The sequence below is a fragment of the Epinephelus lanceolatus genome, chromosome 9, assembly GCF_041903045.1.
Source record: "Epinephelus lanceolatus isolate andai-2023 chromosome 9, ASM4190304v1, whole genome shotgun sequence".
In the NCBI taxonomy this organism is placed as follows: Eukaryota; Metazoa; Chordata; class Actinopteri; order Perciformes; family Serranidae; genus Epinephelus; species Epinephelus lanceolatus.
Genome location: NC_135742.1, coordinates 7,474,392 through 7,501,984, shown reverse-complemented (window position 1 = coordinate 7,501,984; position 27,593 = coordinate 7,474,392). Strand labels below are relative to the sequence as shown.

At 39.6% G+C, this 27,593-nt stretch overlaps 1 protein-coding gene across 4 annotated transcripts; it reads left to right on the top strand.

Moving 5' to 3' along the window:
• The first annotated feature begins 1,212 nt into the window (after nt 1-1,212).
• Nucleotides 1,213-26,663, top strand: rufy3 (RUN and FYVE domain containing 3). Of its 4 annotated transcripts, none has more exons than XM_033619020.2 (18): nt 1,213-1,689; nt 10,574-10,747; nt 12,598-12,715; nt 12,947-13,048; nt 13,570-13,693; nt 14,395-14,459; nt 15,484-15,549; nt 15,634-15,703; nt 15,789-15,878; nt 18,255-18,338; nt 18,559-18,726; nt 21,951-22,048; nt 23,745-23,864; nt 24,212-24,335; nt 24,424-24,509; nt 24,613-24,643; nt 24,959-25,033; nt 26,063-26,663. In XM_033619020.2, the coding sequence occupies exons 1-18, from the start codon at nt 1,428-1,430 to the stop codon at nt 26,204-26,206; spliced, it is 2,001 nt and encodes a 666-aa protein (XP_033474911.1). In that variant the 5' UTR covers nt 1,213-1,427; the 3' UTR covers nt 26,207-26,663. The 4 variants fall into 4 exon arrangements, with proteins under 4 accessions (XP_033474911.1, XP_033474913.1, XP_033474912.1 ...); XM_033619021.2 differs by lacking the exon at nt 1,213-1,689 and adding an exon at nt 6,681-7,313; XM_033619022.2 differs by lacking the exons at nt 23,745-23,864; nt 24,212-24,335; nt 24,424-24,509; ... (1 more) ...; nt 24,959-25,033; nt 26,063-26,663 and adding an exon at nt 22,220-23,573.
• Nucleotides 26,664-27,593: the final 930 nt, after the last annotated feature.

The window sequence follows — 27,593 nt, the reverse complement described above, 5'->3', positions numbered from 1 at the left end:
TTATTATGTATTATTAGGCCATAGATAAGGATAATAGGAGATATTCACACATTAGCGGTAGTTAAAGTAAAAAATGAAAGTAGAGTATCCACCTTTAGGCTATCAGCTGCAACATCAACATTAATGCATCAATAATTATAATACAATAATAGAGGCTGCATCATTCTGAAATTAGACATTCTGTACAATGAGTGTTTTTATTCTTTCTTTTAGTAGCCTGTATTTATTGAGCAAACTTCAAAGCAAGTAACAGACAGTAGAGGTATTGTTACTACAACAAACAAGTTGAGTAGAAGCCAGGAGAGATAAAGAAGACAATAAATGAATAAATAAAATAAAAATGAGTAAATAAAAATTTAAAAATAAAGGGGGTAAAAAGAGTTACTGAGCAAATTAATTGTCTTAAAGTTATAGAGTTAATATAGGAAAGAAAGGGGTCCAAGTTTTGTGGAATCTTTTTACAGATTCTCTGACTGTACTTTTTCTAGGTGGAGAAAAGACATTAAATCAGGTATTTTTTTCCTTAGTATGAAAGCTAATACTTTTGAACTTTTAAATGCAGGATATTTACTCGTAACAGAGTAGTCGACTAATCGACTATTAAAATAATCAGTGACTATTTTAGTAGTCGACTAATCGGTTTGAGTCATTTTTCATAGAAAAGTACTATAAAAGTACCCCAAAATACTCTTATTGCAGCTTCTTACTTTCAAATATTGGCAGCTTTACACACTCTCCCATGACGGTGAACTAAAAACCTTTGGCGTGAGTACGAAACAAGACATTAGATGATGTAATTTTGGGGTTTGGGAGAGGCAGGCTGACATTTTTCAACATTTTAACATATTTTTTGATAAAATGATTAGTCGACTAATCGAAGAAATAATCGACAGATTAGTCGACAATGAAAATAATCGTTAGTTGCATCTCTAATAAGCATTTCTTCCGCTGCTGCCGTTAATGCAGAAATATAGAAATACTTCATCAAAGACTCAACAACATGAGAGGCACAAGAGCTCCGGCGTGTATCGCAATGAATCATGGGAGCACACATTGTTCAGCCTCAATCATGGACCTACTATTAGTGACTCATCTCTCTCCGTGTGAGTAATCTCTGGTCATGTGAACGGATCGCTGTACCGCTGACACAGCGCGCAAACTCTCGCGGAATTAGCAACAGATTTGACCAAAATGCTAATGCATAGCTATTTCCGGGTCAGGAGGAGGCTGTGGAGGACAGGACGAAAGGCGGAGTGATTACTGGAGAGATTTCAGGGTAAACTGACCGGCCCATCGACAGTTGGTTCGCTTTGCTAACCACAGCGGTGTATGGCTGCGGTAGCTAACCGCGCCTAGCTAACGTTAGCTGACAGCTGACTGACAGCCCACTCGCCTGGTCACATGAAGTGAATTTAACCGGAGGGAGGATGGCGGAGCGGGATATGTCACCGGGAGACCACCCTCTGCAATCGTCGTCGGAGGTTTCAGAAAGTTCTGGGAGACAGAATTCCTCAGATGAAAACGGACACGTTGATAGTCCAGATGACACTCTGTCTCCGACTTCGGTGATTTACTTCAAGGAGGCTTTACACTCCTCAAACTTGAGATTTGGGAAGGCTGGGTCGCTGTCACCCACTCCGCTTCGACAGTATGACTTCAGGATTGAAAGGATCGATTCAAAGCGCAAAAGTGAGTGCTTACGAACTTTTACAAGTTTAGAAATTTACCCGGCTAGCTACCATTATCCTCTTATATCACCTACTCACTAACTGTACCTGCATTTAGCTTTGCTAGCTTGTTAGCTAACTTTTGACTTTACCTATAAGCAAACTACTTCCTATCTCTTTATGAGTCAAGATAACTTCTATAGCTGACTGAGCTAACATTAAGATGCTAATACATTATGTAAACTCTCTTGTCAGTTGATTCTCACACTTAAAATATTTGCAGAAGTGGCAACTGAACACATACACAGTTAATAAATCTGTAAACATAGCTGATGTCAACAAACTTCCTCCAGCTGTCCTGTGAGTCTTCCTCTGTGTTGGACGTCCTGTGTGTCATGTGCTGTTTTGGCAGACTTTGTGAATTGCTTTGCAACGCCACTGGCTGCCATGGTATAAATTTAACGGTGGATTGGTGACACATTAGCAGGCTGTTTGTGTCCGTGTTAAATGTTGTTTGTCACCCATATCTCACATTGACTAACCAAACAGTCATGGCAGAGACACAATATGAGCATTATAGCACTGTTACTAGCTCTTACACCCAGGTTCCTCTGTGATTAACTTTACTTTGTTATACTTTCATTATACTATAATAAGAGCATTGCCCATCTCCTTGCCATATATCATAGGTAAAAGGGAAGTAACCACATACTAATGTGTAAGGATATAAATAATAATGAGTGAACTTGGCCTGTCAGTGTTGCCCCAAAGCATTGAAGACTGTCTATGTAATGGCAAAATAAAACAAAATATTGTCTAGGATTTGGGTCCAAAACTAGAGCTGTCTCTTCTTAGTCGATTGGCTGACTAGATTTACTCTTTTTTACCATTTAGGCTATTTTTTGACAAGATGAAAGTTTGGTGAAATGAGAAAATGCGAAACATTTACTGGTGCTGGCTCCTCAGATGTGAAGATTTGCTGCTTTTCACTGATATATATAATTGTAAATTGAATATCCTTGAAGTCTGGAGCTGTTGCTCTGGCAAAACATGCAATTTGATTATGTCATCTTGGTTTCTGGGAAATTGTGGTCAGCACTTTATACAGTGCCTGACCAGTACTGGATTTTAGAGGCCAATATTACATCGATATCAAGGAGTATTAAAATCTAATAACAATATTTGGAATGACAGTAATTTTTAAAAACATATATAAACAACAATGTTGACACTGATCCCTTAGATTTGCTTTTAATCCATTCACAATTACATATAATTTTAAGTGTAATATTGTTGAAGTTTTGGACTGTTGCTCTGGCAGAACATGCAATTTGATTATGTCATCTTGGTGTCTTGGAAATCGTGGTCAGCACTTTTTACAGTGCCTGACCAGTAGTGGATTTTGGAGGCCACTATTACATCGATAACAAGGAGTATAAAACATCTGATAATGCTATTTGGGCCAATATAGGTTTGTTTTTAATATATATAAACAACACTGTCGACACTGATCCCTTTGATTTGTTTTTAAGCCTTTTACAGACATATTAGAGTTTTGCGGTACAACTTGCCATCACTGTCTGATGCACAAATTATGTTTGAATTGCTAATTTTATTGGAACAACGCACATTAATCAACATTTCTGTAAATGTGCCAGTGTTAGCCAGCTGGCTAATTTTCAACTGCAGTCCTTTGGCAAGATGTTTTGAAACCAATAAAAGAATAAAATTCACAGGACAAAGACAGCATAAACTAAAGCAATTAGAAATCATCAAGATAGAACAGGAGCCATGCAAAGCAACAAGCAACAGTACAGTACAATAACACTGCAACAACAAACAGCATGTTAGCACAAGCAGACATGCAAGAAACACGAAGCACCAACACACAGATGAGATTACATTCAGACATGCAGAGCAGCATGTGATGTTGACACTGTTTTTAAATTACTTCAAACTTATGTTGCAATTTTGTGTTAGCCATTGTCCGACATATACAGCTATAGCAAATATACAGTACAGGCCAAAAGTTTGGACACACCTTCTCATTCAATGCGTTTTCTTTATTTTCATGACTATTTACATTGTAGATTCTCACTGAAGGCATCAAAACTATGAATGAACACATGTGGAGTTATGTACTTAACAAAAAAAGGTGAAATAACTGAAAACATGTTTTATATTCTAGTTTCTTCAAAACAGCCACCCTTTGCTCTGATTACTGCTTTGCACACTCTTGGCATTCTCTCGATGAGCTTCAAGAGGTAGTCACCTGAAATGGTTTCCACTTCACAGGTGTGCCTTATCAGGGTTAATTAGTGGAATTTCTTGCTTTATCAATGGGGTTGGGACCATCAGTTGTGTTGTGCAGAAGTCAGGTTAATACACAGCCGACAGCCCTATTGGACAACTGTTAAAATTCATATTATGGCAAGAACCAATCAGCTAACTAAAGAAAAACGAGTGGCCATCATTACTTTAAGAAATGAAGGTCAGTCAGTCCAGAAAATTGCAAAAACTTTAAATGTGTCCCCAAGTGGAGTCGCAAAAACCATCAAGCGCTACAACGAAACTGGCATACATGAGGACTGACCCAGGAAAGGAAGACCAAGAGTCACCTCTGCTTCTGAGGATAAGTTCATCCGAGTCACCAGCCTCAGAAATGGCAAGTTAACAGCAGCTCAGATCAGAGACCAGATGAATGCCACACAGAGTTCTAGCAGCAGACCCATCTCTAGAACAACTGTTAAGAGGAGACTGCGCCAATCAGGCCTTCATGGTCAAATAGCTGCTAGGAAACCATTGCTAAGGAGAGGCAACAAGCAGAAGAGATTTGTTTGGGCCAAGAAACACAAGGAATGGACATTAGACCAGTGGAAATCTGTGCTTTGGTCTGATGAGTCCAAATTTGAGATCTTTGGTTCCAACCGCCGTGTCTTTGTGAGACGCAGAAAAGGTGAACGGATGGATTCCACATGCCTGGTTCCCACTGTGAAGCATGGAGGAGGAGGTGTGATGGTGTGGGGGTGTTTTGCTGGTGACACTGTTGGGGATTTATTCAAAATTGAAGGCACACTGAACCAGCATGGCTACCACAGCATCCTGCAGCGACATGCCATCCCATCTGGTTTGCGTTTAGTTGGACGATCATTTATTTTTCAACAGGACAATGACCCCAAACACACCTCCAGGCTGTGTAAGGGCTATTTGACCAAGAAGGAGAGTGATGGAGTGCTGCGGCAGATGACCTGGCCTCCACAGTCACCGGACCTGAACCCAATCGAGATGGTTTGGGGTGAGCTGGACCGCAGAGTGAAGGCAAAGGGGCCAACAAGTGCTAAACACCTCTGGGAACTCCTTCAAGACTGTTGGAAAACCATTTCAGGTGACTACCTCTTGAAGCTCATGGAGAGAATGCCAAGAGTGTGCAAAGCAGTAATCAGAGCAAAGGGTGGCTATTTTGAAGAAACTAGAATATAAAACATTTTTTCAGTTATTTCACCTTTTTTTGTTAAGTACATAACTCCACGTGTTCATTCATAGTTTTGATGCCTTCAGTGAGAATCTACAATGTAAATAGTCATGAAAATAAAGAAAACGCATTGAATGAGAAGGTGTGTGTTTGGCCTGTACTGTATATCAGATGATTTATTTGTCTAGCCCTTGAAAATAATCTTCAAATTATCAGTAATGAAAATAAATGTTGGTTAATAACAAACACTGGTCTTTAAAGGAATACTTAACCCCACCAAACTTGTATTACCCATGACCTGTCTCAGTTACAGAGTCGTCGCGTACTTGCACTGTTTCTGTGGAAATATTTTATATTGTAAAATTTTAGCGGTACAACTGGATAAATAAAACTTGGATTATACTGCAGGAGTTGTTGTAGAAGGATGTTTTGATGTAGTTTTGGTGTCATCAAATGCGTCCCCCATGACTTAAATTAATCAAGATATTTCTCAGTTTTTGGATTCTTTTTTCATTGTGGTGGCATGCGTCACAAACAACATTTTTTTCCAAAAATCAGAGTAACGTGGGATGAGTAATTGTTCTTATAGGGGATGAAGTGTTCCTTTAATAAGCATTAGATCTCAAGGAATCCTTTATCATTAATCTGTGATGTAAGAATAATTCAGATGAAGTGATTTAACCTACAGTAATTCTTTAATTAAATCTGCTAATTGATTAGTTGAAGAAATCCTTTGATTGTCTCTTTAGGTACGGTGAGCTTTAATAAGATCTTTTGTACCACACTCTCAAACATTTATAAGCGGTTTGTAAACAGCCGGACACATGTAACATGACTGCGCTTAAACATTAACTTTCCCTGGTTCTTGAAGCTGCTCAGCACTCAAAGGCACTTAAATTTCTCAGTTAATGTGACTGTGGTAGCAGAGAGAAATGAACAATGAGTGCTCTGCTGGCTTTGTCATTTTGACCACAATTACAAATGTAATGTGGGTATATTGTTTAGTTGTCCTCAAATTTGTTTTGTGTGTATGTTTCTCATCCTCTGCTCTGATAGCACAGAAAGTCATCACCTAAATATCCTCTCATCAATATCAAGTGTAGCTTTTTAATTTTGTCCTTGTGCACTAGGCATGTAGAAACTATACAAACATTAGGGTGTTTGTCTTTTGTTTCTGACTCTATACGATGTGCATCAACTAGTTTTCCCAAGTGGGAATTAAGATAACACAATGAGCATTTACATCCAGGACCTTTGGCTTTATTACTCTTGTTGCTCGCTGCTGTTTTGCTGCAGCCAGCTCAATAATTGCATTGTCAAATAACAGGCCTCTGTTTCAGGTCAGGGGACACTGTTGATGCTAGAGAGACAGATGAGTCCTCTGCTGCATCATTAGCATTGGCTGGGTACTCTGGGGACCCCCCCCCCACCCCCTTTTTTTACGCATGCACCATCTGCTCACGTGACAATGTGTTGCTGTACCCAGCACTACTGTCAGCCATCTTGGTCGACACCCACCCAGTGCATTCACTGCGGTGCACAGGCAGTCCAATCAGAGTGAACCGGTGCTAAGCTGACCGGAGGAGGGCTGTGATTTTCAGCACGGTGCTCCCTTGCATTTTAAATCCCCAGTCTGCACAAAAGGGATAACAAGAGGTTTGAAGAGGAGGAGGAGGTGGAGGAGGAGAAGGCAGGGCAGCCTTTCTCAAGACAGCAGCGTATTTTACTCAGCTGTTACAAGGAAGGGAGGAGGATGCAGGCATAAAGAGGAGGAAAAGCAGCACCCTTTCAAACACCTGCTGAGAGCTGCTGTGGGGCCTTCCTCGTCTTTGGCCTTTTATCCTCTTTGTTTTGATGCACTTTCCATCCTCTCTCATTTCCTCTTCTCTCTAAACTGTTATTTTTTTTGGTGCCTTCACTGGTGTCTGGAACAAAAGCTACTTCGCCTTTTTTCCCCTCGGTGGTGTTGGTTTTGCATCGCATCAGCTGAGTCATCATGTCTGATCTGACGCCTCAGAGCGAAACCCCCACTCCCACCACCGACAAGATCACCCAGGCCGCCCGGGAGACCATTTATCTCTGCAACTTTCGCGTGTCTGTCGATGGCGAGTGGCTTTGCCTCCGCGAGCTCAACGACATCTCCCTCACTCCAGACCCAGAGCCGGCCCATGAAGGTAATGTGACAGATTAGCTCATCGTTTGAGGAGCTCTGTGGGCACAGTGTGTGATCTATCTATTTGGGCGTGGTGATTCACAAGGTTCCCAGACACAACACATTTCATCTGGTGAATTGTGGTAATGTGTCCTGTTTTGAGCTGTGTCACGATGGATTTCAGGGGAGATGGGTTGATGTCAACAGCAGGATGACGCTGCTTGTAAATAAGCCTGGGCTGGGCGACAAAACAACCAGGAAGTACCACTTGTTTTGTCGTGACAATTTATTATCTTGCGGTGAATCAAATCAATATCAATGATAGATCATATTCTGTGTCTGTTTCTTTAATCCTAAAAAAATTAACACACAGCAGAAATAGATTTGCACATTTTTTACTCTCACTGAAACAAAACCAGACAAGATGCCACTGAATCCAGATATTTAAACCTGACAGTGAACTGGTAACCTATTTTGAGCAGATTCATGCTGCACTGCAGGAATATGGTTTTAAATTTGATGGGACACAAATGATTTACTCTACAGCACTGCTTTCCTCTTCCTTATCTCTTGCCACGCCTTCTCTCAGCACAGAGCTAGCAGATTAGCAGGTTGATGGTTTTCCTGAGAAAGACTTTCCTTCAACCAGTTGGCAAATTCAACACTGCAGCTCCTTAACCTGAAGCTCCACTGAAATGACACTACAGAGGAGCTGTAACCGACAGAAACATTTATTTTGTCATGCTACCGTAAGATAAATCCCCCCCATGTGATGAGATAGATGACTGTTTCTTATCATGGATGCTGATATTTTCATTTCATTGCAACACCACGTCTAGTTTCAACCACTGGACTTTACCTGTTTAACTTAAACTGTGAGGCTTGCTGGAAGTATTTTAGGTAAGATAAGCCTTTAATTGATCTCCAGAGGGGAAATTCAGGTTTTTGTGCAGGAGCACAAAGACAGAAATAAGTACAGATTAATAGGGAAGTAAAAATAAAATAAGACCTATATAGTATAAAAGTTGAAGCAAGCAAGACCTGAACACAATCATTGAAAGCCACAGTTGGTAACTTTTATGGAAACAACTTTTTGTCACATTTGCTTAAACTGTAATCACATGCACACAGTTGTACATGCGACGGCTAATATGAAAAAATCATGCGCGTCCTCCTCTTCCTATTGCTTCCTCAGACATTGGCTAGAATTTACTGCGGCTGATCATTAATGTTCTTGTCAAACTAAGCAGTGCTCATCAAAAATGAATTCTGTTACTGCATTGCCTATGTCTCACTTCAGATGTTTTCAGAAAATACTTTCTGCTTTGTTTCCAACATGGCGGCTGGATCACAAACTTTCTCATTTTACAGCTAAACAGTACACTAAAATATGTTACTGAGAACATCTGAGAAGAGAAATAGGCAATGCGGTAACAGAATCTTAAGTCATATTTGATCAGCGCTGTCTAATTTGACAGTTTGACCAAGGTTCATGAGCAGTGACATGAATGACAGCTGCGTTAAGGCTATCAGAAGAACTATGAGGCAATAGAGTAGGCAGTAGAGATGTACCGATACCACTTTTTCCTTCCCAATACCGATTCCGATCCTGATCCCTGAACCTTAGGTATGTGCCGATACTGAATACCGATCCGATACCAGCGCGTAAAATAAAAATGGATGGGATATGAATTGTTGTATGTCTCAACTCCTAAAACTCTATGTAAAATATTAAGAAATAAATACATAATAGTAGAATTGATGCCATAAAACTTTTTTTTATTATTATCCAGTGTCAAGACACAGATTAAAGTGCAGCCACACAATTTGGTAAAAAAGACATTTTAAAGGCTACAGTAGAATGCTTTGTAAACTCCGCTCCGTTTCGTTTGCCCGTAGCGTGCATATGCGTAATGACGTGAGGCATTATGTGGTATCAGATTGGTCATAGGCTGTACTCACTGATACCGCATTTTAGGCAGTGTTGGAGGCATTTCCGATACTGGTATCGGTATCGGTATTGGTACAACTCTAGTAGGCAGAGGAGTATGAGTTTTTTGCAGACCATGTGTCTGCTGCATCTGTGTATATGTAGTGACAGTTTTCAGCAAACATGACAAAATAGTCTTAATAAAGTCTTTAAAGACCAAGTTATGGGGTAAGTGAAAAGTTAAGAGATACAGACTGACACGGTATGATTAATTGTAGCCGGTCTAGTATATATATATATATACACACACAACTATTGTACTCCAGAATAATACATGTTGTGGTTAAGTAATAATACTTAGTGTTGTCTGCATTAATATTGCAGCATATATTGCAATTCCAATTAAGTAACATAACATTTATTTTAGTTCCCTTTTCATACGTCCGGCTTGTTCTTTTTTTATGTAACAGTTGAATTCATGAATGCTTCCTTGTAACAGGCTTAAAATCTCAACTTTGTTTTCTCTTTAGTCTGAATCAAATGTCAGGCTGTCATGTTGTTTCTTGTCTATGAAGCCAATTTAAAGAAACCAGAAAAGAGAATATTCCTCATAAACCAGCTTTCCTGTTTTATCTCAGTGTTTGATAACCTGGGCATGTAAATTTTGTGTTGCAGTAACTTGTAATTAGGAAAGCTTTTCTATTACAATGATACTCCTGATGTAGATTTACAACATTTTAGCAGTAACATAACAACTTTGTGCATTCATTACCTTTTAGTTGCAGTCATTTTGTGTTGGAAGGTCAAGATTATTCTTTACCTAAGGTTCATGCACACTGCAGACCAAATGCATGAATGTATTAATAATGTAAACAAATGTTGAAGGATAACATAACCCTGTAGAAGTCGTCTACGAAAGTCTCTCATTGTCTGTTATCCACTTACATAAATAATGGAGTAGGCTCACATATAGATGGATCATATCAACAATCAAGTGCTGGCGTATTGGGTTTTACTAGTTCAACAATTTCTCTTTCAAAGCTACTCGTTTTCAGTTTATGTGAAATATGTATTAAAGGTTTTGCTGTGTTAGGTCTTTGAGTTAGTTTTAGTTTTCACACATTTACAGATGAAACATAACATGTCTTCTTTTCCAACTTTGCAGCTCAAGCTCTACATTTTGTGTTTCCATATTAAAACTACTTTACTTTTACTTCCTGGAAAACACTGTATCTTGTCCCCCAACAGCTCTCAATACATTTAACTCCTGAGTCATTCCTGCTGTTTGACCATTATAGTGTCATTACTACAAGTACTCTAAGAACCTTCTTCTGTGTTTTCTTCTCTTGTAGATCCCAAGGACCCCATTGCAATCGAAAGGCTTAACTTGATGAACATGGCCAAACTGAGCATCAAGGGCCTGATCGAGTCCGCCCTCAACCTCGGACGCACACTGGACTCTGACTATGCACCTCTCCAGCAGTTCTTTGTCGTGATGGAACACTGTCTGAAACATGGGTTAAAAAGTAAGTACAGCGCACTTAATTCACGCTGTCATCTGCTCAAAACCGCATGGTGGCTCTTAAGGCACAGGCACACCAAACTGTCATCAAAGGAGTAGTGGCGACGAAGGCTGACTTGCATCGCTTCACTTCACTGGTCGCACTTGAACAGCCAATGACCAACTAGCACGTACGTTATGCGCCTGCATGAGAGGAAATAACTCTCCATACCAGCAGGCGGCAGTTCAGAAAGGAAAACCAGAAGACCAACAGGACGGATTCAAGAGTTAGTTAGTTAGCCAGTTAGCACTTAACAACACAACTCGATGTTGAAAGAACAAATTATATTTACAGTGCGCTAGGGAACAATAACACAAACGATTTTTTCGATCTCATGTCCTCTTGACTTTGTCTCTACTCGGTCACTGACCTGAACTGCCAGTCAGAGTGATTTCATACACCGATGCGCTCCACTGTCTCCAACACTGATTTAACATGCTGAATTAGCTGGGGGGAAAAAAGAGACAAGATCCGACTAATTCCAACAGTGCCAGACACGCCACAAACACTAGCATGCCAGATGCTCGCCGACAACCTGATATTGACCAATGGTAGACCGTTGGCTTGGTGTTTCAGGACCCTTACAAGTCCAGTGTTTCCCCCTGGTTGACAGCTTTGGCCTGGCGAATGGGTGGAGGGGAAGGAGGTGCTTAACAGTGGGACTGTGTTTCCAAATATCAGTTACTCTGTGAAATTCACATGAACGACTCTTCACATTGGCAAATTTGATCCACCTCACAGCAGAAAATACTTCACTTTTGAGCTAGTTGGCGTGTTTGTCCCATAATTTTCTTCTTCCAGAGCAGTGGTGAAGAACACAAGGGGCAAAACAGCATCACTGATCTGTTTGTCCCAAATATTCTCTAGTCTGGCTTATCTAAAAACACAAAAACTACTTACTATTACTGAAGCTATTTGTAACTGGTAGCCTACAGACACTGGACTGTCCTGCTGTTATTACAGACGTGAACTGGCCACAGACCCTTGCCTCATTCATGGACTCATAGCTGTACACAGCTACAGTTCACGTGTGCATTGCTCTGCTGCTGAATGAATACAGTGTAGCCCAGTGGTTCCTAACTGGTTCAACCACAGGGTCCAGATTTCTCCTTATGCATTAGTACAAGATCCACACTGTACATTCAGCGTCATCCTTGGGTTTGGCCATGTTGTCAACCTAGTTGGCTGTTTCTGTCAAGTAGCTGTCCGTTAGACACTCACTCTACAGCAGGAACGGACACCTCAAAATAAAAGCTCTGTGCCAGAAATTCACTATACAAAATAAAGTAACCCAAAGTGACAGCGACCCACTTTTTGGACTGCGACCTACCAGTTAGGAAACAATGGTGCAGTATATAGTATAGGGGAAACAATGGAATGGATATTTGGCGTTATTTGTAGCATGTATGTATTTGTTTTTTGTTTTTGTTTTTTTGGCCCAGTTGGGGTTCCTGTTGCCTGGCCTATGCAACTAAAGGAGAAACACTGAAGTCTGTGAAATTTGAAAACGCAAATTTAAGATCTTGACCACTTTGGTTTCTGTACAAAAATGTTTTGTACAGTTTAGTCCCAGAATTCTAAAAATAATCACAGTCACTAACACCATCCATCAGCAACAAATCAAAGACATGTAAAAGGGTTTAAAATGACAAATTTGCTGATTAAATGTTCTTAATGGTCGCTTGTGTACAATTCTCTCAAAAAGTTATTCCTGGTTTGTTTCAGTCGCTCATTATCATACCCAGTGTGATGACTCAGTGACCAAAATTTCTCAAAATTACATAGCTCAACAAGCAATGTGTCCCAATTATTAGCCAAGAAGACCTTCCTGGGGCAGAACAAGTCATTCTGGGGGGCGTTGGAGCTGGTCGAGAAGTTGACGCCTGAGGCAGGAGAGATCACCGCCAGCGTAAAAGACCTGCCTGGCCTCAAGTGAGTCTGTTCTATCCATTCCCTGAAGATTTCACTCAGTCACAACTAGATATGTTGATGATATTATCAGTGTGATTTTCAAGATTTGTGCACAAAGCAAAGCAGTGAATAGATTTAACAGCATAGGAATTACTCCTTTTGGTGAAAGTTAACTCTGCCATTGATTAGTAAAGATTGTCAGAAGTTGTTTTTCAGTGCATTTATATCTAACTCTCCTGTGTTTGGTGACAGAACTCCTCTAGGAAGAGGGCGTGCCTGGTTACGACTGGCCTTGATGCAGAAGAAACTCTCTGACTACATGAAGACGATCATCAACAGAAAGGACCTGCTCAGGTGTGTTTGTGTCGCACTGTGTTGAGGCCTACCGGCATCCAGAATAATGGTATAGAAGCGAGGATATGATCTAATGTTATACATAAAATGTATTTTATTTCAATCACCTCATAAAATCAGTGTGCATGTAGTCTTCCTCCCAGCTTGACCAAAACGATAAAATGGCACCTCAGCCTGAGCTTAGACCATGTGCAGTATCCCTAACACATATTCCACTCAGAGTTTTGGGGAAAATAAAAGGGAAAGTCACAATAAAATAAAGATGCATTGTCATACTGGGACAATTTTATGGTCAAAAACCAAAGAAGCAGAGGCTGAGATCCTGATTTTTAGTCCCTGTTATGGCTCAAGCTCCCAAAATACTGTATCCTACATTACAGTAGTTCAAGAGACCGTCGTCAAAATGATGTCTTGATTATGTTTTTTCTTTTGTTTTAACACATGATGCACATTTAAAATGCTTGAACAAAAGCAGTTTTCTGGTCAATGACAGTATTCTAACTCTCATTTCTTCTCTGTAGTGAATTCTATGAGCCGAATGCGTTGATGATGGAGGAGGAGGGAGCTGTCATCGCCGGCCTGCTCGTCGGACTAAATGTCATTGACGCCAATCTGTGCATGAAGGGAGAGGACTTGGACTCTCAGGTAATTCTGCTTTCACTGTCACTTCTTCCACAACTCAGAGCAGGAACACAAGAACATTTTTGTAGTAGTGGAAGGACGGGGAAAAAAATAGTGCTCGTGTTTATGTGGGTAAAACAAGAGTGAGAGTCAAATTTGTCCCTCAAATAACCGAAAACACAGCAGGATGTTTAGTAACTTGACTTTCAAGAAACTAAAAAAATATGTAGGAGGTTTATAAGAACATACATCATACCCATGAAACAAATTTGTTCTTAATAGTCCTGACCAATGCTATAAGTGCAACACACACCTTGTGTCTCTGCCTATGGGAGTGTGCTGAGATCAAAATATTTTGGAGGCCGGTGCTGCAGTCTGTCTCTCGGATGACCTCATCCCCATTACTTTTAAGTCCTAGGCTGTGCTTGTTAGGCGTGTTTCCTGACAGTTTTTTTATATATTAAGGAAAGAGAAAACGCTGGTTGAACTATGAAGGATTTAACAGCAAGTTTGGCTCTTGAAAACCTCACCTATATAGTGAGAAATGGGGCTTCCGAGTTAAGTGATATTTGGGGAAATGTTTTTAGATTTTGTAAAATATGGTGACATTGAAGATGTCTTGAAAATGTAACGAGATGACCTGAATGTATCTGAACGCATGTGGTCATGTTACATTCTTTTCAGCTCTGATTGATTTTCTGTTTCTTTTTGAATTACTCCTGCAGGTCGGGGTGATTGATTTTTCAATGTACCTCAAAGATGGTGGACACAGTAGTAAGAGTGCAGAGGGGTGAGTGCCGCTGTCTAATCTTTATCCACGGTGATTTTTATTGCTCTCAAACCACTTAACAGTAGCCACAGTGAAGTCAACAGCCTGGGCCTGGAGTAGGGACGCATATATGAACTTATTTGTTTGTTTGTTTTTTGTCATTTTATTTTTAATTGTAATACATTATGTTAGCCCTTAAATACGGTATGATTGTAGTGGGTGACATCTGATCTACTTTTCTAGACTGGCTATCAATGTCAATGATTAGGCCACTTATTATTTTAATGTTAAGTAGCAGACACGGTTTGTTCGTTTTGTTGAAGTTTGTAAGGGAGAAATGAGTGAAGTAAGGAAATTGAAATACAAATATTAATAAAGAAAAACAGTAGTTACATTAGGGTAGTTGGTACGGGACTTACTGATTAATCCACTAATTATTTTCCCAATATATCGTTTGGTCTACAAAACATAAGAGAACTGTAAAAAAAAAAGGCAGGTTACAGTTTTCATGATGATGTCATCAAAGGTCTTATTTTGTCCAGAAAACAAAGACATTCAATTTACGAAAACATTCAGACAAGAACACCCGAATTTTTTGCTGGAAAACTGAACAATTAATTGATTATTAAAGTAGTTGCAGGTTGATTTCCTGTCACCGTGTGTCCCTACTAGTATAAGACAGGCTGTTATTGGTGATTTAAAATGTTAGATAAAGGAAAAGTATTTGAAATTTCATCTGCTGTAACTCTTGTTGAATATCTGCACCATCTGCTGCATCCTATTTTTTTTTTAAACATGGACTACTGATACATGTTTCATTACCTCCATGTCACTGAGTTTGGAAATAACCTCCAGGCTCAGTAAGATGCTAAAAAAAAGAATAATTTTTGGGGTATTTGTATTCGGATGTTTCACACAGAAAATATTAGACATTCTTTATTGGGCTGATGTCAATTATAAACAATTGAAATGATGTATTAATTGAAACCAAGGCACCTAACAGCTAACCATGTTTTCTTTCTGTCCTCTCCTCCTTCTCCTTCAGTGACGGTCACATCACAGCAATTCTCGATCAGAAGAATTACGTGGAGGAGCTCAACAGACATTTAAGGTTTGTCCGGTTCACCGTCTCTCTTCACTTTCTTCTGCTGTTTATTGAGCTGCCGACTAATGTGACACTTCTGTCTGCTTACAGTGCATCTGTAAATAACCTCCAGGCCAAGGTGGACGCTCTGGAAAAGTCCAACACGAAGCTAACAGAAGAGGTGAGAGTGGTTCACAGCTGAACTTTCAACACAGCTGCTGGTTTACTTTGTTTACAGAAGTGTTTGCTGACCTTTGTCTCTGCAGCTCGCAGTCGCAAATAACAGGATCATCACTTTACAAGAAGATGTGGAGAGAGTAAAGGAGGAGAGCTCGTATCAGATGGAGTCCAGGAAGGTGAGCACATCATCATTTTAACTGTTAAGTTCTCCTGATAAAAGAGAAAAATCACTTGCAGTGTGATAATGTTTTTGTCACCCTTTACATGCTTCACATGCAGACAAAAAGCTCAAATATTTTAAATATAATAGAATAAGACAAGAAAATAGACAACAAGATGAAACAAAGTAGATAAAAATTGCACTAAAGCAGGCCGATCAGTTCTGTTTACAAATTTTGAAACCTTAAGAAGAAAGAAAACATGCAAATAATGGACATTTTTCTTTTAAGAAATCTCCCATTTACACCAGTTATCACCATTTAGCCTCGAAAGCATCATGTGTGACAAACTCTCCTGTCAGGAAATGTAACCGAACCTAAGCTTAAACTAGACATTTCATCAAAATCATTTTATTATACATGTCTTAATTAAAATTTCGCCACAAACAAACTGTTTGCCCTAACCAGATCCGGTAAAAAACATTAAATTCTGTGCCCCTTGATGCAACTGGGAAGCCATGAAAGACTCTGTTGAGACCAAAATACGCACAACAAAAATTCAGTTATAATAATAATAAAGCACACGCCTCCTCCACTTCTCTTGGTGGAGTCCCCTGCTTTTTTTTCTCAATAATATATTTATTTGTTTTAAACATTATACAAACATCCCAGAATAAGTACACAGACAGTAAAGACGAGATAAAATTATAAAAGTAATGACTAACAGGGAGGAAATAATGAAATGAAATAATGTCAAGAAATAAAAAGAATAATGGTCAGTGGAAATGGTTCATTTCTTCATAGAGTCAGAGCACATGTACAGTAAGCAGGCTCAGTGGATGGTCAGAGATCCGTAAGAGGTTCCCATGTTCTCAGAAGACTTCCCCCTTATTTTTTAATATGTAAGATGTTGTTCCAGTTGTAGTGTATTGTTCAATATTTGTTTGGACAAATTAAATGTTGGGAGTTGAGCACTTCTTTGCTATATCTGATATTGTGCCGATCCTCTTTGCAGACATGGGGTCTAGCATCCACACACCTCTTTGCAAAATTTTTTTAGTTTTCTGCATTCCCAGAAATCATGAATGACTGACCCTGTGCATGTTTTACATCTGTGACATGTAGAGGATGAGCTAGGATATATCTTGCTCAAATGTAGTGGTGGCAGAGTCCCCTGCTTTGTCAGATCGGCATATAGACAGGGTTCCTACACAAGTATGGAAAGTATGGAAATAAATTTGATCAATTTCCAGGTATTAAAAAGAATGGAAAATGAAAAATAAAGTATGGAAAAATATTTTTCTTTCCAGACTATTACCACAGTTCTAAAAATACTGTTTTCTAAAATAGAAAATTAGGTATTTCCAAAAATAATGTAATCAATCCGGATCGTGTTTTATGCCGGGCCAAGCACAGTTTGTGTGAGAGCAAACGTCTCAGAAAACATACCGCCCCTTTTACCTGATTGACAAGTGGTATGTCCAGTCCGCTGCCCCATGACCCTCCTCCAGCCCCCAGGTATCAAGTTTCACTCCAACACTGCACCTTCGACAAGAAGACGCAGAGGCGGTCCTGGCTAGTTTTACGCCCTGGGCGAACCATCCCTCGGCGCCCCCCCCATGGAGTCGGACTTCTCTGTCGCCAGTAAGCCGTTACCTTGCGCCGCAGAGCACTATGAGCCTCCGCCATATTCCTGTCTGTGACCCCCGTTCAACCCACAACCACACTGATATATTTACTCAGATGCCGCATATTCATTCATTCATTCATCTTCTAACCGCTTCATCCTCTTGAGGGTCGCGGGGGGGCTGGAGCCTATCCCAGCTGACATCGGGCGAGAGGCAGGGTTCACCCTGGACAGGTCGCCAGACTATCGCAGGGCTGACACATAGAGACAAACAACCATTCACGCTCACATTCACACCTACGGACAATTTAGAGTCACCAATTAACCTGCATGTCTTTGGACTGTGGGAGGAAGCCGGAGTGCCAGAGAAGCCACGCTGACACGGGGAGAACATGCAAACTCCGCACAGAAGGGCTCCCACGCCCAGGATCGAACCGGCAACCCTCTTGCTGTGAGGCGAGAGTGCTAACCACCACACCACCGTGCCGCCCATGCCGCATATTCTCTGAAAAAAAAAAAAAAATGCTGAGAAGTCTGGAAATTAGGGTATGGAAAAGTATGGAATTTTGAAATTCCAAATATGTAGGAACCCTGTATAGAAAACGAATGACCTGGTTGAATGGCGCTGTCCAGGATTCAGCCAAGTGTCAGTGAATCAAAGGATATTACAGTTCCTTTAGAGTTAGATATTTGTACAGTATACATTTGCAATGAACATAAACATCTTGTGTTTTTTCTGTCCTGTAATGTGTGTTCCTGTTTTTCAGGCATCAAGAAGCGACTCAGCACCAGACGGACAAGCGCTGGGTGAAACACGCAAGCAGCTCAAAGAGGAAACTCTGCTTCGATTGGTGCGTTTCAGGTTCTTAATGATGCTCCTCTACTCTTATGTTTAGATTTTTATATTGTTATGGAATTATGAGAGTATTTGTAGATGTTATCATAATTCACATGTGCTTGACTCCATATTGGGACAGTGTCAGATTGGTTGCCAGGCTGTGTCTATAATCAGTGTCAGTGGTATTCTGGTCGTGAGGTGTGTATCTGAAGTTAAAGTCGATCTCCGTGCAGGATGTGGAGAAGGAGCTGGAGGTGCAGATCGGGATGAAGCAGGAGATGGAGCTGTCCATGAAGATGCTGGAGAAAGACATCTGTGAGAAGCAGGACGCTCTGGTGGAGCTCAGACAGCAGCTGGAAGACCTTCGTGCCATCAACCAACAGCTTAGCCACAAGTCGCAGGTGAGGCTGCGTTTCTAATCCCTTAACTTCACTCCAGGTCTGTGCAGGAAGCATTTTGAAAGGGCTGGTCTGCTACTTTTTTTGTTTAGAGTGTCAAACCTGTGAAATTTTGGTGTTAAGTAGCCTTTACTGTGTTTTTTATACACTGCAGTTCTCAGTAATGACTTGGAACAAACATTTCTGCCTGTGTTTGTAACATCAAATGTGTCTGTTCCTGTATGTCAGCAGATTTTTACCGAACAAAATCTGGACAAAGTCTGTGGATTATTTTTTAAATACCACAATGAAAAGTCTTTGGAAATTACCATCACTGTTTCTGTTAAGCTAGGGAATATTTGCACTGCATTAAGGCAGAGGGTCCAGTGATTAAGGGTTTGGCTACAATATAAATTTTTCTTCAGATTCCATCACTTAATTCTCATAATGCCTCAAGTTGTAAGACGTTGTCCTCCAAATCTAGATTTTCTAATTTGATTGATTGTTAGATTTTCTAATAGTGACCCTTAATAAACACTGACTATGTTTACAGGCACATAATGTTCCCAAAAAGACAGTATTCCTACTAAGCTGTTTATAAGGCTTGTTGAAGACAATTTGTTTTAGATGGGTAACTTGAATCCCACTCACTGGCTTCACTTATACAAACACAGGCAGTAACCAGGTTTGCAGTTCAGAATTTGTATTGAAAATTGATATAAGCAAGGGGTTACAACACGGGCAATTAATGATGTCTTTGTCCATAAGTGACAGGTGACAGGTATTGATTATTGATGGGTTGACTGATGGTTGGTTTCTGGAAAACAGTTGAAAAAAAGAGGATGAAAGCAAAGGCATTTACCCTAAATACAGCATTATTGGCACAGATTAGTGATATTAGCATTAAACAGTGGTCCCAATACACTATTAAAAAGGCTGGAAACAAGGTGCTAACAGTGCATTAATTGGCGACTTCTGCCGCGATTAACATTTATAAATATTAATTCATTGAACAAAGGAAATCAGTTTCTAACAACTGCTAATGTTCTCTACATTTAGCAACATGAACAGTACAATTCATAACACAAAGCGAGTGCCCTGCGTCACAAACTAATGAATGAAACAGGGAATGAGGCAATCACTCATTGGCCAGTCAATATATTATGAATGGACGAGACAGAAGGATACGCTCTCCGATGCTTCCTCTTCATATCCAGCTCTATTCAGTGCGCCCTGTGCATCCAGGCAATTTATATAGAGCGCACAATGAACGGGAGCGTGCTGTGATACAGCTGTGGTCAGCAGAGATGGAGGGAATTCTTCACACTTGTAATTATGAATATTCCACTAATATTTCTGTTTACATGCAGCCACGCATACCCTGAATAACGTACCTTAACATGTCGTTTATCAAATTATGGAAAAGCTGAATAGCGGTAATTCCTCGTGCCATTTTGCTTCTGTGCATCAAAATATAATTTTTTCAGAGTTTCCTAACGGTGGCAGGTTTGTTGGACCACACGAACACACATCCCTCTTTCATTCCTTGGTTGGCGTTGCAATATCTGCACATAAACATAAGCCTGTCGTTGTCCAAGTCTTTCTTCTGACTAGAAATTTGGGGATTTCTTTTGGGCATGCATCTCTACTTGAGCTTTGCAAACTGTTGGTTTTTGTACAACATATCCATGACAATGCACAGAGCTGACCATGAACTGACAAGAGGTTGTGTGTTGCAACCTGTGGCAATAAGCCCAATTGAGATGAATATTCAGAATGTGCTGTATATACATGTCCACAGAATGCTGTTAAAGCCAGAATAATCTCGGCATTTACCACGTCTTAATCGGAATTGCTACATTGGGAAAAAGGCCAAACAGAATATGCTGTTCACATGACTTGAATCAAACTCAGAGTATCGTCATGTTTGGAATAACAGTGGAATGTTAATGTGTCAAATCTTTTCTCGAAAGCTAAAAGTCACTTGTGCGAGGTGAGCTCTGACTGAGGGCAAAACTCACGCAGTTAACTAACTAACTAAAAACAGACTGCCTGTAACTGAGTGCAACATTTTGAGGCTGCAACTGTCCCAGTTACGCATTTGTAAAGTGTGAGGCACCGCTGGTTCTGCAAGTAATTTTTCTCACTCCGTATTCCCACTTCATGAATACTACACCCAGGAGCCTCAGCCGTAATTGCTGTGGAGGAGAAGTCAGTCAGAGGCGCCATAGTGACTGAACTCATCCAATATTGACCCAGAAACCAGATTCAATCTCAATCTTTAGCTTCACCTCTGTTAGCTGTGCATGTACCTTTAGCTTTTGAATGAAAGAATCCGATACTTTCGAGCACAGTTTTTAATATTTTGCACTGACAATTTAACCAGAAGAATTGTATGACAGTCTAAGCTGTAGAAGTGCTCAACTGTCAGTCATCCAACATTGTCTATGGGAAAAAAGAAAAGGACTTTTACATCTGTAGCCACCTTCACAACTCTGTTACAGTTAAAGCCTGAAACTATTCTGACCTAGAGGGGCTTTCACGTCAGGTACTTTGGCTCTTATCTGAGTACACTTGACCCCAAAGTCCAGTTTGTTTGATTGGTGTGAACACCGTGTACCATACCTGGGCACAATACGCCAAACTACAAGTGGACTGCTATTTAACCTGACTACACAAAGCTGTTAACCGGTTATAAAGCATTCTCAGCTTAATACTGATCCCTCTGTATCAGACGGCCGCAGACAGATACCACCATAAGCTCTGTCAGCACTGTTACTGTGTTAAGGCCTTTGCACATTGAGTCTGTTTTTTTAGGATGCATTTTTTAATCAGTCATCCAAAAAAAAACCCCGTCAGAAACCTTGCACACTGATTCCAATTGTACTGACGGATCAAAGTTTCAGACTCAGTGTGTAAATGAGATTGACACAACGTGAAGTTATTTATTTTTACATGTGCAACAGTTTCGGACAAAAACTGACTCGATCTGCGAAGGCCTTTAGCGCCGTTAGTTTCTAGATGCCGGCTCAGCCAGCTCCGCCGATCCTGGCTCAGACGCTGAACCACACATATGCTCTAAATGTTGCATACAGCTCCTTTAATATTAAATAAAAGTGAACACTAATGCAGATGAATCCTTGTATTGAAAAAGCACCAAACTCTTTCCAGTTTGGTGCTTTTAGGGAGATGAACAACATGTACTGAGTTATTGTTTCCAGTTGACTAACGTGGCTCATCCTCCACAGAGCGCAGATGCCAGCTCTAAACATAAGAGTGAAGCCATCGCTCGCCTGGAGGAGAAAATAAACCAGATGACAGGGACTGTAAAACAGATGGAGACCAGGTGAGAGCAGTTCCCCACAGCAGCCATGATTGGCACAGTGAATGATTACGACAGTTTTTTGTCACAGAATCACTTAACTACAAAAACATCTTATTGTCTTGTATTGTCATTTTTCTCCCTCCACTTTCATTATTTTGTCATTATCATGATTTGTTTTAATCATTTAACCAGTGAGAAGCATTTGGTGAAGCAGGCCAGAAACCTGAACTCAGCAGCAGGGAAGCTGCTGCAGCTGCAGCAGTAGCTCCCCGCTTTCATAACTCTGAATACAAACATACAACCCTGCCTAATATAGAAACAACCAAACTAGGATGTTATCTTTTCTGTACGATGCTCCTTTTGTTGTTGAAAATAAAACCATTTTCCCACAACCTCCTGCAGTGGCTCTCCAGCATCAGCTTTGAGTAGTGTGGACTGAGTCGATCCTTTTAGCAGCCCTAAATCCTTGTGTTCTCTGACAGATCAGATTTATACTTTTATTTAGTAGGCATTTCTATGGGAGCCAAGAACGGCCATGCTTGCAATTATTTTTTTGATGCTGTTAACTTGAGATCACGAGGTAATTATTTCATTATCTCGAGAGAACAGAGCTTGTTTTCTGATGATAATTTACTTTGATGCTCGAGAAATACAACAGCCTCTTCTCTGGAAATAATGAGATAATTTATCACGAGAAAACAGTTTTTCTGTTTTTGAGGTCATGGGATGATTATGGAGAACTTGAAAATGAGTTTGAAGTTTATTTTATCACACCTGATTTCTGCCTACAAGATCACTGTCAGGACTGATTCATAACTGCCTGTGCCAGACCTACAGTCTGATGCACTGATCAGTAATGGTAGCTACTCTTTCCTCTGACGTCTTCAGCTTTAATCAGTCGCTACATCTAAGCACACTGGCATGACTAATAATCTCTGATAAACATTATAAGTAATAAGAGGAAACAAACTTTTGCTTTCTCGTGACAATGGTTTGATTATCTTGTGTTCTTGAGATAATGAATTAATAAACTTGTGCTGTCAAGATAACTTCATTTAAAAAAAATGAATTGCAAGCATGGTCTTCCTCAGCCTCTGTGCATTTCTTAAAAATACCGCATTAATGCTTTATAGGCAGAGGTAAGACGAGTAGACGGCATGGTGTCCAAAATTCCACTGTGAACAGTTTTCAGATTTGATGGACTGATGATTAATGTGCTAACGAACACGTCCTGGATATTTGGGAGGTAGTGGACTTGCTGTAATGTTATTCCAAAGAATAAAACCACTACCAGAGACTGTGCTTGAATATTTTCAACCAACAGAGACTGACAGGATAAAAAAAAAAAGAGAATCTGAACTGATGTTTAGGGAGCTGGTATCAAATGTTCGGTGATCCACATTCAAGTGTCGAAGGCCAGGACAGGAGTAGGATAAAGTAAGGAGTCAAAGGGCAAAATTAATTTATTAATTTTGAACTGTATGTGAACATAACATTGGTGTAAACTGTAGTAATCATTAGGCTAATAAAACGATAAACAAACACAGCCTGCTTCATCTTCTTTGGCTAAAGTTTCCCTGTTGTCCTCGTTGAGTTTCTGTTTCTGTCATTTTTATGTGTTTTTTATTTACTTACCTTTCCAACCATGTGTCTTTTCGTCAAGTTTTCATTTTGCCATAAGTTTGTGTAACACCCCCCCCCCCCCTCCCCAAACCAGATGCAAACAGGCTGACAGAGAGAGGGATCTGGCTTTAGAGGCCAACCGGCTCTTCAAACAGGAGTTTGGAGACAAAATCGAGAGTCTGCAGGTGGAGGTGGAGCAGCTGAGGAGGAACAGGTAAAGTGTATATGATGTATGTTCTTCTAAAGGATAAGACGGGTGATATTTATTGTTACATACAAAGGTCATTATAGAGGGCGCTAACTTGATAATCAATAGTACTCTTTGTCTATGGTAAATAAAAACCCTCTGATTTATTTTTTAAAATGCTGCATGTAGCATAAATTGTAGTTTTACTGTATTTATCTTATGTCTTTAGGATATTTATCTTAAGAAGAGATCAGGTCATCTTAGTCCTCTCCTTTTTAATTTGCCTTTTTCTCTATTGTCATCAGATAAAGCATGATTATTATGAATGTTATGAGTATAAACTTGTGTTCACTGCACTGTTTGTCCTGTTTCAGGTCTTATCTGGAGCTGGAGCTGAGGAAGGAGCGAGAGCGCAGGAGTGAGCATCATCTCGACGCTGCATCCAGACAGTCCAGCACTCCTCGGAGGGAGAGGAGACACCCAGAGAGCATACCAAAAGTAAACCTGTGGTCATAGGAGTGCAGAATTAAAGATGAAGTAAAGGTGTTGTCTGCGTTGTGCTTATATGTGTGTATTTTATCAACAGCATCCTCCAGAATCCCCATCAGTCAAAAGGGAGAATGAGCAGTTAAACACGGCAGCAGAGGATAAAACAAGTCTGAGCTCCAGCCTGTAAGTTTTAGGAACGACAGTGTTTAGAAGAAAAAATAAAGTAAGAATCTGAGGAAATATTTGTATTTAATTAATTTATTTATCCCCTTCTCTTCCTTTTAAGGTCCTCAAGGTCACACCATGAGGATGAACAGGTGAGGTCTAAGATGCACTAAATAAACGTTAAATTATTTTACTGTGATCTGCTTATGATTGGATGATTTTATTGCAGTAAAAAAAGGAGAAAAATACTGTGAGACAGAAAAAAACTTTCAATCCATGTATTTACTTAAAATAAAAATTAAAAAATCACTCTTATCATTAATGTTCCAGTTGTAAAGGTGCATACAGGAAAAGTAACACCTGTATCAGCCAACTAATGTTGTAGCATTAGTATCAATTAGATATTTCGTCTCATGAATCCCATAATGGCTGTAATCAAGACCATATTATTGATTGATTTTCTGTAGGAGTCCTTTGTGGAGATCAGTCAGCCCTCCATCTGTACGCTGTGTGAACATGACGACTCCCTGCTGAAGACAAAGGTACGAGGATGGAAAATTATTCCAATCTTCTCATCTCTTATTAAAAGTTTACAACATTAAATGTCTCTATAAATCAGAAAAGGCTTATAGTGATCCAAACTTTACCTTGACATACAGAGATGTTTTTAAAGGGAAAAACAAGCAAAAAAAAAAAAAAGATAACCGATAAATTAAATGTTTAAACAAATTGAATTTTTTGATAACCCATTCTTGAGAACTGAGACAAATCATGTCCTACCCCCAAAAAAATTCTTAAAATTACAACTAATCAACACACCAATTTAGTTTTGGCGGTGAAATATTGTTTTCAAATAATTTATATATATGAAATAAGTATGATTTATAAAATATTTTGATCTGCTTTCATTTTTCTAACTTCTAAACTTGCCCTGTGCCAGAAAACCGCCTTGTCCCAGACAACAATTCACAACTTTAGACAATTTAAAATTGTGTCAATGGCCTCCAAAATCTAAAACTAACAGTGCATACTGATAACAGTGGTGTAAAAATGTTCTGCTATAATCCGGCCCTTTAAAGATGTGTTCCAGGTTTCAGATTTCTTCAAAAATGTAATTTAATCAGGCATAAAAGGGGATTAGCTATATCATAAGGACTCTTGTCTCACTTCCTGGTTTCTAAATAGGCAGGAATGCTTCATGAGTAGTGGTAAGCTTTTTATTTTTTGAAAAATTTGTTAAATAATGTTGCTACTGGGTGTGTCTCAACCATAACATGTCAACTCCATAAGATTTTAACTCCGTCAGATGTTCCCTATGACACCCATCATGTATGCTATCTCAAAAAATATCATTGGGACAGTGACAATAAACAGTCAAGACTTTGATCTTTTTAAAATATATTTTTTCCAGCCTAATTGAAGAGTAAAAATCTAAACCTCAAAAAGTATGGTTTGAAGAATGAGTGTCACATTTTAAGTAAGGCTTGGTTACCATGTTAAATTGCACTCAGTAAATTAATTTCCTGTTACAGCGTGTTATATATCACCTAATCCTGTTTTTCTGTCTCTAGAAACAGTGTAAGAACTGCAGCGGGGTTTTCTGTGAGAGCTGTGTGTCCAACGAGCTGCCGTTGCCTTCCTCCATTCTCCCAGAGACTGTGTGTACCGCCTGCTTCTCTCTGTTACTCCAACAATACGCTTCAACGCCAACATGAAACCGCATTTTACTACAAGACACGATGATCAGACACACAGAAACCAGAGGCATTTATTTTGTACAACTGGCACTGCAAAAATGCACTTTTTGACTTCATGATGTTACGAAAGATCTGATGGAGTCCTGCGAGTCTTGGACTTGCGATATTTTAGTTACTCTAATTTAGGAATGTCCAAACTTGAGCGCTGTTCGGGTGCAGGTTTGCATTTTTCAAATACTGGTGTCGCTGTAATTCTCCCGCTCTGGCTGAAAGTGTGTGTTAAGCTGCTGTGGTATTTGTTTAGTGAAAACCTGCACTCAACAAAGCTGTAAAATGGCACCTGAGTGGAGATTGCTGATATAAAAAACCAACTTGAATCATCTCATGCATTAAAAAAATGACTTTCCACAAGGTCCACTAAGTGGATTATTGATTAAAAGGTCAACTGACATAATATATTTTTTATATAATTTAGTTTTAAAAGATAAAAAAGGAAAAACTGGTTTAAGCCACAGCTGTGCTCCAATATAACGCACCTGTTAATCATACACAGATCAGTGTGTGATGTAAACAGTGATGAATTAAAGTTTTCATCATTTCACTCAAATGAAGCATGAATTTTTACACTTGTATGCTCAAAGTGGCATCTAATTCAGGGCGATACTGACAAAAAATATCCCAAACACTTCAGACCAAATACTATACTATGATATTAAGCATGTGTTAGTATTTTAGGAAAGCCTATATGTGCTGTCAGAAGATTTTTATACACTTGAAAATTGTTAAAAATAATCATATATACAGAAACATGAATGATACATGAAGTAATAATGAGTAAAGAAAATTGTAAAGCTGTAATGCAGAATTTAAGACCAGAAAAAGACGAATCAAACTGTGGCGATAACCAAAATCCTTCATCTAGTCTCTTATCTTGATATCGATGTTTCATGAACATATCATCGAGCTCTGGTGTTCAGACTGGAGAGGAGAGTTAATAATGCTGTTCGACATTTTGGGTACTGTGCTTATTCTCTTTCTCAAGTAGAATTAGATGAGAAGATTGATACCTGTCTCATGTCTGTCTGTTTGATATGAAGCTGCAGCCAGTTAGCTTAGCTTAGCGCAAAAACTGGAAACAGGAGGAAACGGCTAGCTCGGCTTAGAGGTGCTGGCGGCAGATTTTATTTCCTCTGGACTGAGCCAGGCACTCTTTATGTACATTTAAAGCCCCCCTCCACTCAGTTTTACTTCCTGTTTGATGGTTAACGCTCTCTCTAACCGTAGCAACCAGACTGCAGCTATAGTAGTTTGTAAAATAGCAATATGGCACTTACTTTGATGGATTTACTGATATCAGAGCACAGATGAGACGGCAATTAACACATCACACTGAGTTTCTCTTTGA